We start from the raw sequence: 20077 nt of genomic DNA, 5'->3' as shown, positions 1-20077 counted from the left end.
GAAGAGCTACCCACTGGTTTTAAGTTCTTTTTGCAGTAAAGCAAGATAAACACAGGTCAGTAACTGACCAGCTTTCCAGGATACAATGCATCTTGGTTGTGTCCTCTGGATAGAAGCTGGACTTGATCAATATTGATACAATAATATGAATATGAAATAAAGTTGAGCATCCTTAATACAAACATCCAAACTGTGAAGGGCTTCAAAATCCGAAACTTTCTGATTTACCAGCGGATCAGCTTCAGATCTTGGTGCATTTTGGACTTCAGACTTGAGAGCTAGAAGTGCTGGCCCAGCGGAGGACATATAAATGTTCCAAAGTCAAAAAAAAAAAAAAACAAAAAAAAAAAAAAACATGGAAAACAGTTCTAGTCCTAAGAATTTCAGATGAAGCAAACTCAAAACTGCATATAACTTACCATCTTAACATAGCACCCATTGATCACAACAGTTCCATCAACCTGATCCAGGCATGACCTGATGTCATTATCTGCTCTGGGTCTTATAGGGTGGACTGTTATGATCTGGAATTCAAGCCCCCTCCAAACTCATGGAAGTGTGGCAGAGCTCCATGATTTACAGTTAGTGAACAGCCACTCTGAGTCTCTTGTTGCTGCTCCCAGTTGCCCCCTGACATTCTTGGATACTGCCCCCACCATCTATTTCCAATGCTAGCAAAAGAGAATCTGCCATGCATGGATCCGCCTGCATCTTCTGGATCACTGACTTCTGGAAGACCCTAGTCCCATTAGAGCTGACTTGAGTCAATTATGTTCATACCACAAAAGTTCCTCCTCTCAAAGGCAAGTGTCCCCTTTAACTTAACCACAGAACAAAATCCATCCTGTTCACAACCCTGAAGATACCACAAGGATTGTGTGTGTCGTCTGTGTATATCTATGCCTGTCATAAAAGTAAAATACAAACCTTACCTTTCAAACATGGAGGCCCATTTTTAGGAGGATACAATGAAATTACAAGTCTTAGAAGGCCCTACTTTAATTTCCTTTCCACCCAATGGGATAAAAATACTAAGTACAACATATAATGAACTATTTCCCAATGGCTAAGCATGTTGAGCAATGAGCAATATATAAGAACATATATATACACACACATATATACACTATATGTATGTATATACATATATATATATATGTTATATATATATAGTGTGTGTGTGTGTGTGTGTGTGTGTGTGTGTGTGTGTGTGTTAGTAGGTTACAGAAATCAGAGATGGTTCTTAATGAATGGACAATGTGTAATCAGGACACACCTTTAGTACCAAGTTAGGGATGGGCATTCTTCCACATAGTGATGGTCTGCCCTTTCTGGATGGGCAATTTAGTGAGAGAGAACTACGAAAGCTAACAGGCTGGTTCCACTTTTCCTGCCTCTAGCCAACCTCTAGGTTTCTCCCAAGACCTAGCCCCCTGCTTACAACCACCCATAAGTTCAATTTATTTCCTACACTCTTTTCCAGGGTCTAGCCTGGTGAATACCCCAGAACACTCAATTCTCATTTTTCTACAACCCATTAGATTTATCCTGGATCCCATAACCAGTGCAACAGCTTAATCTGGCCTTCCCTGCCTTCTTTGCAGGGGAACTCTAGGCTTGTTCATGATCTTCCCTGACTATCTGCCAAACCACAGGACTCTCAGCCTATCTACCCTCAGTCCCACTGTCCCACCCAAGCCATTTCCAACCTCCAGACCCAACACAGTGTCTCTTTTCCCACAACATGCTTCATCCATAACAAACTCAGAACTAACAAAGGAAGTCCACATGCCCAGATCTCATTGCAAAAATACCAAACAACATGAAATATCGAGCCAGCATCTTCCCCCCAAATCCTACCAGCCCTGTAGAAATACTTGCCAATGGTAATTACTTAGATGAATTCCAGGATATAGAATTTAAAAGAATCATAATCCTCATCAAAGAATTCAAGGAGTTTAAAGAAAACAGAAAGAAGCAGCTCAATGGAATCAAGGAGGAAGAGCTTAAGGAGAATAACCGTCTGAGTGATGCCCAGGAAAACACAAGCATGCAGCTGATGGAAATGACAAAACCAATCCAAGACTTGAGAATGGAATTCAATTAGGAGATGAAAACACTGAAGAGGATCCAAACTGAAATGAAAATGGAATTTAAAAACCCAATATCCCATCTAAAAAAAACTCAAAGGAAAGCCTTATGTATAGAAGAGATCACACAGAAGGCAGAGTATCAAGTCTCAAGGATAAAATAGAGGGTCGAGACCAGTATTCCTCAACTTCTTTTGAGGAACTGAATGACCCTTTCACAGGAGTCACCTAAGGCTATTGGAAAACAATTATTTTCAATAGTGTTAGGAACTGAGACAGCAGTCCTCTATCCATTTCCAGGTAGGTATTCCCATGCAGATACTCCCATATATGAGTACCTGGCATGACAATATCATCCCAGGAACCCATCTCAGACAGGTGAAACAAATACAGGCATGTGAGACAGTGTTGGTGCCATAATGTACTTACTTATGCAGAACAGTCACACATGAGTAGAGAATAGCTATTATGTTGAAAGTAGCAGTATTTGGAGGTAAAAAAAAAAAATACATGAATTATAATTACTGTGTAAATGTAAAATCATGTACTGTAATATCATCTACTATTGCATTGTGTGTGTTTGTGTGTGTGGTGCATGTTCATGTGTATATATACCAACCATACATATACTAACTTAATCTGGGTGTTGCTCTTTGGTCTTTTTATATTTATCTGTGGTTGGTGTGACTACTGCCCTCATGTGATAGTAACAAGTATGTTAAAAAAAAATAAACATATAGGAAACTTTAATGAACAATACTGACTGAACTCTGTCATGTATCATCTGTCATAAAGACTATTGAAATATATTATTTTAATAGGAAAATATCCCATGACAATAGATCATGTAGAGAAGAATGTTAAGAAAAAATATAGTAAGGATTTTTTTTTTTTTTTACACTATGGTTTTACCTCAGAAATTTCAGCAGGAATTGAGAAACTATAATGTTCTTTGTTGTGAAGTTCTATCAATTGAATATATGAAACCAAACAAACTAAAACTCATTTTGATAACAAGCGTCCAACCTTTGACAGCAAGGACATTTAGAAGCAAAGCTGATGGACTCAAGAAAGCCAGACTTGACACTGGTGGCCAGTACCACAAACAAAATTTAGCACCCATTTTTAATGGCACTCAGAATAACCAGAGCTATGAAACCTCATATCATTGCTGAGGATTTATTATTGCCAGAAGCCAAAAATATTGTTTGAGTTATGATCGGAGATGAATTTGTTATGCAATTGAGTACAGTTTTCTTATCTAACTGCACTTATCTAACCTTATCTAACTGTGGACACTGTCCACAGAATAGATGACCTGTCTGATAATATTCTTGATCAGGTAATCCAGGAAATTAAATATACTCCACTTCCAATATTTAGTATCCAGCTCAATGAATCTGCAGATATTGCAAACTGTTCACGCTTACTGGCTGACATGAGGTGTATTAATGATAGCAACTTTAAAAATGAGTTTCATTTTTGCAAACCTCCTGAGACAACAACTACTGCACATGATATATTTGATACAGTTGGTTAATTTCTGAAAGAGCGTAAGATCTCTTAGGAAAAGGTATGTGGTGTTTATACAGACAATGCTCCAGCTATGCTAGGATGGCCATCTGGATTTCACTGCCTGGTTGAGTCATTGAGAGTCATCAGAACTCACTGTATGAATCACCAGTAAATATTAGCAATGAAGATGCTGACACAAGCGTAACAAGAAGTACCGAAAAAGTGTCATAAGTTCTGTGATTTTGAAAAGGCAAGCACTTTAAACTGTCGACTCTTTTGGTAACTGTGCAATTAGTTGGATTTGGCAAACAAGCATCTACTATTTCACAGTGAAGTAAGATGGTTGTGGAGAGAAAAAGTTTTAAAACATGTTTTGGAGATTTGTGATAAACTCAAAATACCTTTTAATCAGAAAGAAAAATCATAGGTTAGAAGCACTTTTCAGTGATGTGATGGTTTGTATATGCTCAGCCCAGGGAGTGGCACTATCAGAAAGTGTAGCCCTGTTGAAGTAAGTTTGTCACTGTGGGTGTGGGCTTTAAGACCCTCATCCTAGCTGCCTGGAAGCAGTATTCTGCTAGCAGGCTTTAGCTGAAGATATAGAACTCTCAGCTCCTCCTACACCATGTCTGCTTAGATGTTGCTAAGTCCCCGTTTTGATGATAATGTACTGAATCTCTGACCTGTAAGCCAGCCCCAATTAAATGTTGTTCTTGTAAGAGTTACCTTGGCCATGGTATCTGTTGACAGCAGTAAAACTAACTAAGACATGAGATAAAGGTAAATAGCTTACTTGAATGACACCTTTGTCATTGTGAATGAGTTAAATTTGTCACTGCAAGGACCAAACACAACCTGCTTCATTTTGTCTGAAAAGATCCAATCATTCCAAATGAAGCTTCAGCTTTGGCAAAACAAAAGGTGTGGGGAGGACTTAAAACTTTTATGTTGCCTACCTTATCTGCAGTCTTTGAGGAACATGACCTTGGGTCAGAGAAAAGGATTGCAATGCTAATTTCTGTGTTCTTTCACAGAAATTACCTTACAGACAAAATCTCATCAAATTTTCCAAGTCTACCTGATATCCTGTTTGCACTTTTCAGAAACTCATTCACAGTCAAAGCTGAAAATGTTCCCAAGACAGTGCAGAGGAGTCAGCTGGGCTTACTAACAGTGATACAAAGAAAGTTGATTTCTCCACAGTGCCAGTTACACAATTCTGGATCAAGAGTTTGCATTCAGACCCTGTTCTGTCCATGTCTGTGTTAGGCCTCCTCCTTCCATTTCCAACAGTGTATCTCTGTGAAACAGGCTTTTCCAGCTTGTTAGTTATCAAATCTAAATACAGAAGCAAACATCTTGTAGAAAATGATCTTTGTTGTGCCTTCCAAAGGCCGCCAGAGAATTTCTGATCTAGTGAGAATAAAGCAATCTTGTCTTTCTCAGTAATGTTGACTTTTTGCACATAATGTTGCAAAATGCAACAATGTAATTTACTGTAACTATATTTACACTGTTAACTATGCTACACCATGCTGCAAAGACAAAATTTCATTTATTTGTAATTAGAAACAAGTATTACAATACAAAATTACATATTGTTTTTGGAATCAACCTCTATGCTTTAATTATGTTCAATTTGTAACAGTGAAAATATATCCTGCATATTAGTTATTTACATTTATGATTCATGACAATAGCAAAATTACAGTTATGAAGTAGCAACAAAAATAATTTTATGGTTGGAGTTCACAACATGAAGAACTGTATTAAAGGGTCAGGACATTTGAGGTGTAAGAAGGTTGAAAACCATTGCTCAAGACCAAATAAACTAGGAACATGAAAAAATACAGGAAAAGATCACACAGAAAATATTGGACACCATGGGGGAAAAAACCTTCAAATTATAGGCATAGATAAGGGAGAAAAATCCTAAATCAATGGCATAGACCAGATCTTTAACAAGATCATAGAAAAAAATTTCCCCAAACTAAGAAAATATATACTCATACAAATGCAAGCATATAGAACACTAAACAGACAAAACCAGAAAAGAAATTCCCTAGGTATATTATAGTTAAGATATTAAGTATATATAACAAAGACAGTGTATTGAAAGCTACAAGAGAAAAAAAAGCAAAACAAAAGAACAAATAAAACACAAGTCTCATATAAAGGAAAATCCATCAGAATAACAATTGATTTCTCAATGAAAATCTGAAAGTCAGGGGAGCCTGGAGCAATTCATTTTAAGTCCTAAAGATTGTGGTAATCAACCCAAAATACTATACCCAGCAAAACTATCTGCAATAATTAAAGGAGACAGAATTTATTTCAATGACATAAACAGCCTAAAGAAAATTATATTCAACAAACCAAACCTAAGGAAAATAAAAGCAGCATTATTTCATGCTTAAGGGGGTTGGGGGGAGGGTGAGCACAGCAGGGAGACCATGGAAAAAATACAAAGCCATAATTATTAAAATGAAAATTACCACTAAGACCAACAACACTCCATGTATTACAGCAATAATTTTAAATGTCAATGGCCTCAATTCTTTAATCAAAGACATAGACTGACTGGATAGATCAAGAAACCAAATGCTGCCAGGCAGTGATGGTGTATCCCTTTAATCTCAGTGCTGGGGAGTCAGAGCCAGGTGGGTCTCTGAGTTAAAAGCCAGCCTGGTCTACAGAGTAAATTCTGGGCAACAGGGCTACACAGAGAAACCCCTTCTCAAAAAACAAAACAAAACAAAACAAAAGAAACCAAATCCATCTACCTGCCTATAAGAAACACACCATAGTTTTAAAGATAAGCACCACCTTAGAATAAAAGGATGCAGAACAAAAAACAAAAGCCACTTTAACCAAATGGATCCAGGAAGCAAGCATGTGTGATTCTTCTGATATCTAACAAAACAGACTTCACACTAGAGCTAATCAGAACAGATAAAGAGGAACACTATAACTAAGGGAACACTTAATCAAGACCACATTGCTTTCCTAAACATATATGCACCAAATTCAGGGGAGCCCAATTTCATAAAAAAAAAAAAAAAAATCTACTACTGAAATTACAGACACAGATTAACATCAATCTATTAATAGTAAGTGATTTCAATATTTTACTTTCTCCAATAGACAGATTATCTGGACAAAACAACCACAGCAACAAACAGAAACACAAAAATTAATTGATATCCTACATCAAATGGACTTAACAGAGACCTACATTCTATTCAAATGCCAAAGACTATTCCTTCTACTCAGCAGCACGTGGGAGCTTTTCTAAAAATAAACCATATCCTGGGACACAAAACAAATCTTTACAAATAAAAAAAGATTGAAATCATTCCTTGTATCCTATCTGACAATGCAGAAAAATTTTAAACTGGAAACAAACAACAACAACAATTAAAAAAAAAAAAACCCTTCTAGTAAATACACAAATTCATGAAGATTAAACAACTAGCTAATGAATTTGTCAAAAAGGAAATCAAGAAAATAAAATATTTCCTGGAACTAAATGAAAATGAAAACATAATACATTATAACAAACCTCTGGGACACATTGAAAGCAGTCCTGCAAGAAGAATTTATATCTCAAAATGTCTACTTTAAAAAAAAAAAAAAAAGCCCAAATAAATGTCTTAATGGCTCAACCAAAAAATCTGGAAAAACAAGAACAAACAAAATCTAAACCCAATCAATGGCAATAAAATAAAATACAAACAACAAATAAATAAAATACAAAAAAAAACAATACAAAGAATCAACAAATCTAAGAGCTGGTTCTTAGAGGAGATAAACAAAGTTGAGAGGCCTTTGGCACAACTAACCAAAACAAAACAAACAAAATCAATGACAACAATAGAAGCAGAAAAGAACAGGAAAACATTACAATAGACACCAAAGAAATTAGAATATTATGAGGCACTATTTTTGAAACAATTAGGCTGGAAAACCTAAAAGAAATTAATGATTTTCTAGAGGCAGCCAAATAAAACTATGATGTCAATAACCTTAACAGTTTCCTAACAAGTGAGGAGATTCAAATAGTATTAAAAAGTATTCTAGCTTTTTAAAAAAAATTTCCAAGAATAGATTGATTGACAGCAAAATTCTACCAGACTTTCAAAGAAGATCTATATTCAGTCTTTTTTTAAGTGAGCCAAAAATGAAAAGTAGGAAAGAAAGAAAGAAAGAAAGAAAGGAAGGAAGGAAGGAAGGAAGGAAGGAAGGAAGGAAGGAAGGAAGGAAGGAAAAGAGAGACAGAAGGGAGAGGAGAAGAGAGACAGAAGGGAGGGGAGGGGAGGGGAGGGGAGGGGAGGGGAGGGGAGAGGAGAGGAGAGGAGAGGAGAGGAGAGGAGAGGAGAGAAGAGAAGAGAAGAGAAGAGAAGAGAAGAGAAGAGAAGAGAAGAAAAACAAGAAAGAAAAGGAAAAAGAAGGAGCACTCCCAACTCCTTCCATGAAGCCAGTATCACTCTAATACCAAAACCAGGTAGAAACACAAGGAAAAAGACCACAGACCAATATCTGATGAATATAAACTCAAAAATGCTCAATAAAAATTTTAAACAGAATACAGATATACATCAAAAGGATTATGCGCCTTGACCAAATTGGCTTTATCCTAGAAGTGCAGTGGTGTTTCAACATACAGAAGTCAATAGATACAGTAAACCACATGAATGGAGATAAATACAAAAATCACGTGATCATTTCAGTAAATGCATACAAGACCTTTGACAAAATCCAACATGTTTTTATGATAAAAGTTTTAGAGAATATAGAGCTAAGGGGAGCATATATCAGAACAATAAGAGCTATGTACAAGAAAGGCATATCTAATATATTTTTTTTAATGAAGCAAACCTTGAAGTAATCTCATGGACATCAGAAGCAAGACAAACATGTCCACTATCTTGCACTGCTTTTTCAATATTGTGCTCAAAGTAGTAGCTGGAGCAAAAAGGCAAAACGAGAAAATTAAAAGGATACAAACAGGAAACAAAGAAGTCTAACTATTCCTGTTTGTAGATGCCATGATACTATACATTAATGATCCCCAAAATTCTACCAGAAACCTTCAAAAAATGACAAATGTATCAATAGGTAGGATTCAGAATCAAGTCATAGGAATCAATAGCACCTCTATACCCCAACAACAAACATCCAGAGGAGGGGATCATGGACACATTCCCATTCCTAATAGCCTCAAAGAAAATAAAATATCTAGAAATAAACCCAACCAGGGAAGGGAAGGACTCTACAATTGAAACCTTTAAACCTCTAAAGAAAGAGATAAAGACACTAAAAAATGGAAAGATACCCCATACTCTTGAGTTGGTAGAATTAACATTGAGAAAATGACTACTGTTCTACCAAAAGCTTTTTCCAGATTCAATGCAATCTCAACCACAGTCCCCCAACTCACTCTACAGAAATAGAAAAAAAAAAAACTACCCTAAAATTGACATGGAAACACACACACACACAGAGAGAGAGAGAGAGAGAGAGAGAGAGAGAGAGAGAGAGAGAGAGAGAGAGAGAGATTAAGAGAAAGAGAGACTAAAATAATCCTGAGGGAGAAACAAAAACAAACAAACAAACAAAATAAACCACGATGCTAGAGGGATTCCCATTCCAGATCTTAAGATATATTACTGAGCCACAGTAATAAAAACAATGTGGTATTGGCACAAAACCAGTCAAGTAGACTAATGGAACAAACGTGAAGACATGAAGACCCAAACATAAGCACACATAGCTTCAGTTACTTAATATTTGACAAGGACATCAAAACCATACTTCAGAGAAAAGAACGATCTTCAACAAATGGTGTCAGGAAAACTGAGTGTCCACATGCAAAGAAATGAAATTAGGTCTTCATGTACCATCTCACATAAAAACTAACTCCACATCAGATCAAAGACCTAAGCTTGACATACCGAAACTGCTAGAAGAAAACTTGAGCAGTGCCCTGCATGGTAATGGTTTAGGAAAGGACTTCTTGAATAAGACTCCACTTGCCCAGTAATAAATGCCGACAACTGACAAGTAGGACTTGATCAAACTAAAAGGCTTCTATACAGCTAAAGAAAGAATCAATTTAGTAAATATTCCAACAAAATGGGAACGAATCATTGCCAGCTATACAAATAACAAAGAACACACAACTCAAAAAAAAAAAAAAAAAAAAACCTTGCGATTTCATCTTGCCCCATTCAGAATGGCAAAGATCAATGGAACTACTGACAGCAAATGCTGGAGGGATTGTGGGCAAAAAGGTAACCCTCATTTATTGTTGGGATTACAAGCCGATGCAGCCAGTGCTGAAATTAGGGTAGTGGCTTCTCTAAAATAAATCTACCTTGTGCTCCACCAACTCTGCTCCTTAGCATATGTCCCCCAAGGCCTTGAAATACCCTCCACAGATACAGCCATGCTCCTTGTTGCTCTATTCACAGTATCTAGGAAATAGAAACAACCTAAAAGCCCTACAGCCAGCAAACAGATAATGAAATGTCATGTGTTTACACTATGAGATACTCTTCAGCTCTAAAGAAAAATGAAATCATGAACATGCCAGGTATATGGATAGAAGTAGAAAAGACCATTTGGAGTAAGGCAACCCAAACCCAGAAGGACAAACGTCACATGGTTTCTCTCATTGGAGGTTCCTAGTTAGGATTTCTTACCTGGCAACAGCCAAGTGTGCCTGACTCACTATAAAAGGGTCCCGCTTGCCCCTCCTCACTGCTTCTCTTGCTTTTTTGCTCTCTTCCTGCTATCCTTTCTCTCCCTATTCCCCTCCCCCTCTCTTTCTCCAAGTGCTAGCAGCCAGCCTCTACTCCTCTACAACACTCTCTCTCTGTGTCCCTCCCTCTCTTGCTCTCCCTCTCTGTCTCCCTACCTCTCTGTCTCTCTGTGTCTCTCTCTGCCTTTCTCTATCTCTACTCTCTCAACTCCCCCTCCCCATGTCCTAAATAAACTCTACCATCCTATGGCTGGTACCTGAGGGGGAAGGGATGCCTCAGCATGGGCCTACAGAGGCACCCCACTCCCCTGCACCATACTGTGCCTCCACCAAACATATCCCTGGCTTCTTTTTCTTTTATTATAAAACACAACACCTAGCTTCACATCTTCAGATGTGAGTGTATAGCATGCAATAACTATAAAAACCAGGTAAGTGGGACTGTTGCCAGGATAAGGGGGTTAGAGAGTAATAGAGGGAGGAAAAAATGATCTGATCAGAGAATGGGAAAACGGAGTCTCCTTAAGGAGAGTCAGGGAGGTAAATACAGAGAAGGTGGAAAGAGGATAAAGGGAAGTATCAGGATACATGTGATCTGACAGGGGAAATGGGAAGAGCGCTCCTTAGGGAACAGGGAGAGAATAAGTACAAGAGAAGGGAGGGTGGATAAAATGATGACATGGATGTCTGAAAAGATACTATTAACTATTCAATTCTAAAAATTCATAATGCATATGATTTAGTCTTATAACAATACAGACAGAGTAACTTTTCTCATTTGGTGTGGCAATGCTTCCCCAAGAGTTAAAGATCACTTAAGAAAACCCCAGACATGAGAAACCCTCCTTTGAGTTGTTAGCCAAGGCTGTCTAAGAGACTCCCAAAACATACAGTCTATTGGTGTTGGCCTTGGTTAGTTCCCAGAGGTGGAAGGTAAGTCTCTGTCATTAAAGACACCATGCACTTCAGAAATAGAATTCAGAGACCCCTCAGCTGAAACTGAACTGAATGTCCCTTCTCTGAGGTCTAGCTTCCATGGTACCAGAAGGCACCTTGCAAGCTTCCAGAGTAGGGATGCAACCAATAGTCCTACTTAGCTATGATGCCTATGAATCACATCAACGACCAGCATGGTGCCATCATAATCCTATTGCTGCAACAGTGGCATAAATAGCTTGGCAGTAACCAATAGCTCTCTAATTGGACTTAAGACCCATTCAACAAAAGAAGTATCATTTCAGGTATTGGAAACCTGGCTAACTACCCAGTGCTAGTGAAGTCATAACTATTGGAGAATAATTAATCTACAAGCACTAATTTACTAAACTAGTGTAATACTACCTATTTATAAACATTTGTTCCTGTACTTACAGAAAGCTATAGTCTGCACCTCTCACCAAGAAAATTTCTCTTTGCAACAGATGGAGTCCGTTACAGAAAACCACAACCAAATGTAGAACTGCTGAGCCCAAATCCAGTGAATACAGCTATGAAACACTCCCACACCTAAGGTTATGGAAACTGAGCTTTCTGGGAGATTATGTCTCCCAGTAACATCAGAAGCTATACTGATAAAGTCTCACTAACCTGACCATCAAAATATGAACAGAACAAGGCAAATACCACAGAACAGGCCAAACTGGATAGAGAAAAGCCCCCCAAGATACCTCAACCTTAACAAAGAACTACAGGCAGCTTTAAAGCTGGGAGCCAGAGAAGTAGTCCTCCCCAGGGACTAACTGGTTGGTCTCAAGCCAAACATCAGCCCTAAAAACATACATACAAGCAATATTATATAGACTCAATAGCAGATAGAGATACACACACACACACACACACACACACACAAGTAATAACAATTAGTGGGAAAAAACAGTCTATGAGTTTGGAAAGGAATGATGAGGGAAATATGGGAAGTTTTGGTGGGATGAGAGGGTGATAAAAACAACTTGGAATAGAAGGGATTATTTTATCTTACATCTTATAGTCTTCCACTAAGGGAATTCAGAACTGAAACTCAAGACATGAGTCCATAGGCAGGAATGGATGCAGAAGCCATTGGGGAGTGCAGCTTACTGGCTTTCTCCCCATGACTTGCTCAGCCTGCTTTCTTACACAACCTAAGACAACCTGCCCAGTGGTAGTATCATCCACATGGGCTGGACCTCCATCCCATATCAACCACTAATCAAGAAAACACTCTGCAGTCTTACCTACAGGCAATCTGATGGAGTGTTTTTTTCAGGTGAGGTTCCCTTTTCTTAGATGATGCTAGCTTGTAACAATCAGGTTGACAGAAACAAAACCAAACCACCCAACCTAATACAGCCCCAAAACAAAAACACCAGTATAAATCTGGTGAATACAACAGAGAAGAATACAGCTTATGATATATAGTACAATCATGACATCAATGATATGTGTGAAATGTATATTAAAACTAACATTTGGGAGCGGGGGAGATTTTTCAATGGTTAAAAGCACTGGCTCCTCTTCCCGAAGACCAGGGTTCAATTCCCAACACACACATACATACACACAGGCGTATATACCTATACACATATAATAATAATAATAATAATAATAATAATACCTAACTTTTTAATACAAAGATAGCAGTGCCATGTAGACAAGACTATTTTCAGATTGGCCTCTTCTTGTAAGTTTCCAATTTCAAGTGATTTGTGTATATGAACAGCCAATGCTAATTGCTGTAGCAAACTTAGGCAGTACCTACATCTTTACCAGATGCTAAACACACAGGCACACACACACACAGGCACATATCACACACACACACACACACACACACACACACACACACACAGAGGCATGTATGCACATACATATACTTTCTCTTACTTGCTCCCATTACCAAAGCCCCAGTCCTTTCTCCAATCAGAAACCTTTACAACTACAACACTTCTCCCAGAAGCCAGCAGCTAAGTGAGTTATAAAGCTTCAAGGTGTGCCGGTGGCCAGTTAGTAGACCATTGCTCAGATTTACCAACACCTCCAACAAAAGGGTAAGAACTGATCATCAGAAAATAGGAAGGAAATCTAGGTAGAGGGGATGGCTGGAGTCAGGCAGGCTGGTACACATGGGAAAATGGCATGGTAGTTTCGTACCTGGGGCGGCTCAAGTGTGAAGCAGGATGAGAGAAATGCTAGTATAGAAGTTAGTCGACACTTAAAATGCTGAAGATGGATACAAAATGATCTTGCGAGGTAGCTGGGACCCATTCAGGACTTAAAGCAGGAACTACACACTCCCATATTAGTTTAAATCTATGGCAGGTGATCCTTTGAGAGAGGATGGTCTGTGTATAGGCAAGAGACAAGGCTGTTAACTTGAGTGAAGTTTGGTGAGTGTGTGTAAACTCTCAAGAGGAAGAGAGCCAGGATTGCTTCAACTATCCAGCCTGGAAAGGGGGTAAATAAATAGGGGGTAGAAGCCTAGTTGGGAAGCAGGAATGGTTTTAGCTTTAGAAATTGGAATTTCAACTTCAGAAATTTGGAAGGTTTTTGCAAAGAGCAGCTGGGTGATGGGCCGGGTACCGGTCATATAGTTTCATTACCTGACAGTCAAAGAGAAAGGTTCATGGTGGACAGACACTCATGAGAAGCTTCTGTGATTTACAGTCCAAGTCCTGGGGTGCAGGGAAGACACTCATGAGAAGCTTCTGTGATTTACAGTCCAAGTCCTGGGGTGCAAGGAAGACCCTCTACACCAGCGGTGTCCTGGTGCACTGAGGGGTGGATGATGTCATCCTGAATGCTGACTTCATTGGCCTTCCGCAATGAAACTGTTCATCGATTGGCTGAGAGGACCTACAGTCCCATCGCTGATTAGATGAGAGGCAACAAGCTCGCACCGCCTCCAGAGGACTGTTGCTTGGCAACTGGTTTGCTTTGTCCAGCTGAGCTGACACAACCTCCATTTGTCAGGTAGAAAGAGAACTTGGCAGTGCTGCTTCGGGATTTGCCTTTCCCTCTTGGCCTGCCAACAACACCAGCATCTCTCGAGTTATCCCCAAGTTTGTCTTGGGGTGGAAGCTGAGACAACACAGATAGGATCCTCAGTCTTCCTTCAGGAAGTTCCCATCTGGAGGAGTCAGGGGTAGAAAAGATAAAGTCACTGTTAATTCCTAAATTTAGCAGTCATTTGACTGGGGAGTGAGTAACTGTTTAACCAGGGGTCAGAGGGTGACCAGAGTCCTCAGTCAAGAGCTCTGCCCTGAGTAAACCTAATGAGTTCCAAGACAGGTAACAATTTCACTATGTACTCCAAAGCTTACATCTTGCTGGAAAGAGACTTCAAGGAGTTACAGTTACAACAGAATATAAGAAAGGTAAGTACAGTGGTACGGAGAGATCTGTTACACCCAGTGATGCTGTTTAAGAAGCAGGTTAGTCCGTGTTTATTCTGTAAACCATGATTTAATTACACCAACTTTTCAACTACAGTATTCTTTAATAACTACTGTTTCAAAATAATGATGGATAACAATTTTAAATACATTGTGCAGGGCAATTTCTTGTGAGCTGAAGCCCTGAGTATCAGAGTATGTCAAGCACAGACTGGCAGGTTCAGGTTGTACTCATTAATACTGTAAACTAAGGAGTGGCTTGTTTTCTGACCAGCAAACGTAATTCTTAGAAAGATTCATTATAGATAAGATCCCAAGATCAGGATCCTCCTCCTCCTGTTTCTCTTCTTCCTCTTCTTCATCTTCTCCTCTTCTTCCTCTTCCTTCTCCTCCTCCTTCCCTTCCTTCTTTATTTTGTTGGGTTTGTTTTGGCTTTTCAAAAGAGGGTTTCTTTGTATAACTGTCCTAGCTGTCCTGAAACTCTCTTTGCAGGCTGTCCTTGAACTCAGAAATCCTCCTGCCTCCTGACACCACAACCAGCACACTACATCATTTTCTGATCCTTTGTTTTTAATCTTTGTGTTCTACTGTATACTTTCCAGTACCTTTTTTTCTTATGTCTTTGCCTTCTAATTTTAATGTAGAAGAAAAATTACCCTTTCTTCCAATGCCACTGGTGAAGTTATTGGCATTCATTTGTGCTATGGACTAATATATGTGAAATAAAAAATAGAGGATGAGGAGAAAAAAAAAAGAGCAAACTTAGAAACAAAGCCATCCATAGAAGAGTGTGTACAGAGGTGCTAACAATAGCTCTGTTGGTGGTAGTTCATAATACATGCTCTATTTTATTCCTACTATAAACACATTAAAAAAGAAAAAAAGCTCTCCTCAGATATGCTTAAGATCAGCTATATATAAACATTACAGATGCATGACCTCATGTTGAATAACATTTCTGTTCAGTCTAGACACTATTGTTCTCTGGCATAATAGAATTCAGTGATGGTTTACATCAGTACAGATAATGCATACAGACAAATACAGTGCTCACCCTGGCAGTCATCTAGCATAGGTATTCACTATGCTGACTCAGAAAGAATTTGCGGAACTTAAGCACACTCAGCATAGCTGCGAAGTTTTTCTGTGAAGCTCATTTTTGTTTCTTCATAGTGACAATTCTTGAGCGCAGGGAAAGTTTGTTTTTTATATACAAGAATAATCTTGAGAAGCAGTGTGAAGAAGCAGCGAGGATGACCCCCGGATGAACCAAACCCACGCGCCACTGTATACCATGTTCAGCGCCGACGTCCCCTGCCGCCGCCATGCCCAAAAGAAAGGCTGAAGGGGATGATGCTAAAGGAGACAAAGCCAAGGTGAAGGACGAGCCACAGAGAAGATCTGCAAGGTTGTCTGCTAAACCTGCTCCTCCAAAGCCAGAGTCCAAGCTAAAACGGCCCCTGCAAGGAAGGGAGAGAAGGTACCCAAGGGAAAGAAGGGGAAAGCCGATGCTGGTAAGGATGCAAATAACCCTGCAGAAAATGGAGATGCCAAAACAGACCAGGCACAGAAAGCTGAAGGTGCTGGAGATGCCAAGTGACTGTGTGCATTTTTGATAACTGTGTACTTCTGGTGACCGTACAGTTTGAAATACTATTTTTATCAAGTTTTATAAAAATGCAGAATTTTGTTTTACTTTTTTTTTTTAAAGCTATATTGTTAGCACACAGAACACTTCATTGTTGGGGGGGGGCGGGGGGAAGGATCATGTGTCACTAACAAAATATTTCCCAAGCTGGATTGAGGACAGTAAACCTCTTTCCTTGATAATTTTGAAAGGCTCCTGTTAGCTTCCAGGAGAGACATCCTGGTTGTGACATAGGTGGCCACCAAGGCACAAGATGCCTTGTGGTCTGAGGAAACTCTAAATTCACTTTCATATGCTCTCCCCCCCGCCCCCCGTACCATCAACAGAGACTTAATAACCTTAAGACCAGAGACCTGTTGGAACCTGGGCCCCAAATTGGTTTTCCAGTCTATTGGGTGATGTGGACTTTACAGTGACATCATTGAGTGTTCTCAGAAGAGCACTGGTTCCTTTTATAAAAGATTGTGGATCTTCAGATTGATAATTCTGCCATGTTCATTTTCTGAAAGTCAGGGTCGGCTTGTGAAAAGTTGTTAAACATCCTTAATGTGAAGTGTCAACCCTCACTCTGAGCCACTCCCCATTTTCAAAGCACTGAATGAAGATTTCATGGGTTTCATAGTGGCTTTCTGATTTTGGTAGTCTATACAAGAAGGGAATTTGGAAGTTCTTGTATATTGTTGATTGTCTGCCCATGTCCTGCCTGAAATGCCATGATTGTTTATGAAAAGTATCTTTAATAAAGCTGGTTACAGTTTTTTAAAAAAAAAAAAAAGTCATCTTGAAATTTTAATTTTATTTTCTTAAATCAAGTTTTAGAAAGTTTAATATGAAAATGAATTTTTTTAAAAAAAAATTTACACATCAGAATTAACCAGACTGAAAGTAAATACATTCCAATGAACTCCCACACAGTTAGAATGGCATTTGGGAACAGACCCTTTAGAGCTTCACACTGGATTTTACTCTTTCACTATTGAACATATTTTTATGTACTTATCCATTGCCAAAACCAAACAAATCCCAGAACTAGAAAAACAATTGGTTTTATATTCCCTTTCATATTACAAGAAAAAAATCCAACTCATGAACATAGGTAATGGAGTTGAGTTTGGAAATTTTAATGAAAGGGTTCCTACATCTTGCCTTCCATGTGACATCCGAATCATCATCAGAAACCTTCAGGAAAAAACACATTTTCGAATTTCCAACTATTCCCTTCTTTTCCAATTGGGATCGTAAATGACCACGCCCTACACACATATGGCAGAGACACACAGCCCAGCCTTCCTTCTCGTCCCACCAGTTATTTCTATTCTCAGGAATTTGCTTTTAATTTACTATTATTTTATGTGTTTCCTGACACCTACCTTAACTTAAGGCATGCAACACCTCCTTATATCAAGAAATAAACTATTAAGAAAAAAGTCAAATTTTGAAATTCAATATGACCTGATCAATGTAATCTGATTTTCAAAACTGTGATAAGTCTTTCAGCCTGCGTTTATTTATTTATTTATATGACAGGGTATTATTTATTTATTTATTTATTTATTTATTTCTATGACAGGGTATTATTTATTTATTTATTTATTTCTATGACAGGGTATTATTTATTTATTTATTTATATTTATTTATTTACTTCTATGACAGGGTGTTATTGCTTTTCCTGTAAGTAACAATATGATGAGTTGGAAGGCTGAGATTGAAGGTCTTCGGAATTCAGTTTGTGAAGGTTTGTGTTTTTAAGATTGATCTGTCTTACAGAGAGAACAAAGAGAAGGGAGGGAGAAAGAAAGAGAGGGGTGGAAGAAAGAGGGGAGAAGGAACAAGACAGAGATACAGAGAGAGAGAGACAAAGAGTAAGGATCAAATCCAGGACCTCACTCCCATCCCTAATGTTACTGTATTTTAAGAAGCAAACACAAGAAATACATTTGTCAAGAATGTCTACCAACAATCTTCAGGAGATCAGAGAACACCAATCGAAATTCCTGTTACTTCAGCTTTCCACAGTTATTTCTTGGTTTTCCCATTATGGTTTCTCCCTAAACTTCCAGAAGTCAAATCCTCAAGGAAATGGCCCACTATAAACTGTAATAGTCATGAGTTATTCCATCTATTTATTTAAAAGAGACCCTTGGGGTGGCATAGGTGAGACAAGCATGTAAAGCAACAATGACAATACTATAGCTGTTGCTATGGATTTTGAAGAGAATGACAAAGACAGAAGAAGGATCAGCAATCACACGTGCAGAAGTCGGGAAGGCTTTCTAAGGAAGCAACTTTTGACCTGACATGTGAGCATTGGCCAAGTTCAAAAGGAGAACAACATCCATGCTACAGGCAGATTCTGGGAAGGGTGAGGTCAGCCACTCTGGGAGGAGGCAGTGTGAAGGAGACAGCGGTACTGAATGGACAGAGCTGTGGGAGACTGAAACTTAGTGCAGTTAGATGGTAAAGAGTCTAGTCCACAACACAAACTAGTCTATGCACTGCATAGGAATTTAAGAAAATCATGAGGAAATCGGTGAGATGGCTCAGCAAAAGCACTTGCGGCCAAGCCTGATGATATGAGGTCCATCCCTGGACCCCATGTGGTAGAAAGTGAGAACTAACTCTGGCAAGTTAGCTCCCGACACATACATACACACACAAGGGGGGGGGGGGGCATGCACATGTTCCATAGAGAGAAATAAACATAAATAATGTAAAAATAAATGTAAAACAGAAAATGACATTTAATGAAAAAATAAGAAAATTATGAATAGGTTTAATCATAGAAAGACCTCCAGTGTTCAATAGCATCATTCATTTCTATATTACAGGACTTGTTTTCCACCTGACATTAGATTTTTCAGAAGAGTACAACTTTGTTCCTCCAGTTGTGAAATTTGTAACAATTCCTTTTCATCCAAATGGTAAGAACTAAGTGAGATTCTTCCCATTTTGCCTTTTTTGGCTTTGTCTATGCAATCCTATTCGTGTGTGTACGTGTGTGTGTGTGTGTGTGTGTGTCTGTGTGTGTGTGTGTGTAATAACTATGTTCTTTTCCCTGTTAGCAACTTATAATTAAACTAAGAATATTCATTGGTGGAAATGTTAAAAAGCAGAAAAACTGGCAATCTGTTTGAATTCTAATAGTTACTAAAATCATTTTCAATATTTTACTAAATTCATTCTCATTTTCCCATGTACACATTTTCCTACATAGTTGAGATGTAATTTTGAATCTAGCTTTACTTTAAGCAGCCTGGTCTTTTGCCTGCATTAAATTTTTTTTTGTTTTCAATTATGTATATATGGAAGGGGATGGTCATGCACATGTGTGGTACCTGTGGAGACCAGAAGAGGGGTTTGGATCCCTTGGATGTAGAGTTACATGCAGCTATGAGCCACTCTGTGTGAGTGCTGGGAACCAGACTCAGCCATGCTCTTAACTCAGGAGCCCATCTCCCTGGCCTGTTTTCTGCATTTGTATGCATTCTGTAAAAGATTGTTTTAAATAGCTGAATAATACACAAAATCATGCATCATTTATTGTTTTAGTTAAATGTAATTTTTTTTTTTTTACTTTATAAAAATGATACACCAGCTAACTTAACCTTTGAGAGTAAAAATGTGTTAGCTTGCTGTGCTGGATTGTTTATACATGAAACAATTTCCTGAAGCATTGCATTGTTTTTAATT

At 38.5% G+C, this 20077-nt stretch overlaps 1 protein-coding gene and 1 long non-coding RNA gene across 3 annotated transcripts in view; one reads left to right on the top strand and one right to left on the bottom strand.

Moving 5' to 3' along the window:
• LOC143442405 (uncharacterized) overlaps positions 1 to 14131 on the bottom strand; it is a 42814-nt gene extending 28683 nt beyond the window's left edge. The window contains exon 1 of the long non-coding RNA XR_013110571.1: positions 13947 to 14131. This is a non-coding gene — a long non-coding RNA (uncharacterized LOC143442405). The remainder of the gene's footprint in view (positions 1 to 13946) is intronic.
• Positions 14132 to 14183: 52 nt separating this feature from the next.
• The window catches only part of Ube2u (ubiquitin conjugating enzyme E2 U), a 65523-nt gene continuing 59629 nt past the window's right edge, over positions 14184 to 20077 (top strand). The window contains exons 1-4 of one of the 2 annotated variants that reach the window (XM_076934614.1): positions 14184 to 14720; positions 15912 to 16252; positions 18041 to 18122; positions 19216 to 19308. In XM_076934614.1, the coding sequence (XP_076790729.1) occupies positions 16064 to 16252; positions 18041 to 18122; positions 19216 to 19308 (364 nt within the window). In that variant the 5' untranslated portion in view covers positions 14184 to 14720; positions 15912 to 16063. The remainder of the gene's footprint in view (positions 14721 to 15911; positions 16253 to 18040; positions 18123 to 19215; positions 19309 to 20077) is intronic. The other variant, XM_076934615.1, reaches the window with a different exon arrangement.

This window comes from Arvicanthis niloticus, chromosome 5 (assembly GCF_011762505.2).
Source record: "Arvicanthis niloticus isolate mArvNil1 chromosome 5, mArvNil1.pat.X, whole genome shotgun sequence".
NCBI classification, from domain to species: Eukaryota; Metazoa; Chordata; class Mammalia; order Rodentia; family Muridae; genus Arvicanthis; species Arvicanthis niloticus.
The sequence above is the reverse complement of the archived record's forward strand: the minus strand, read 5'-3'. Positions and strand labels throughout refer to the sequence as shown.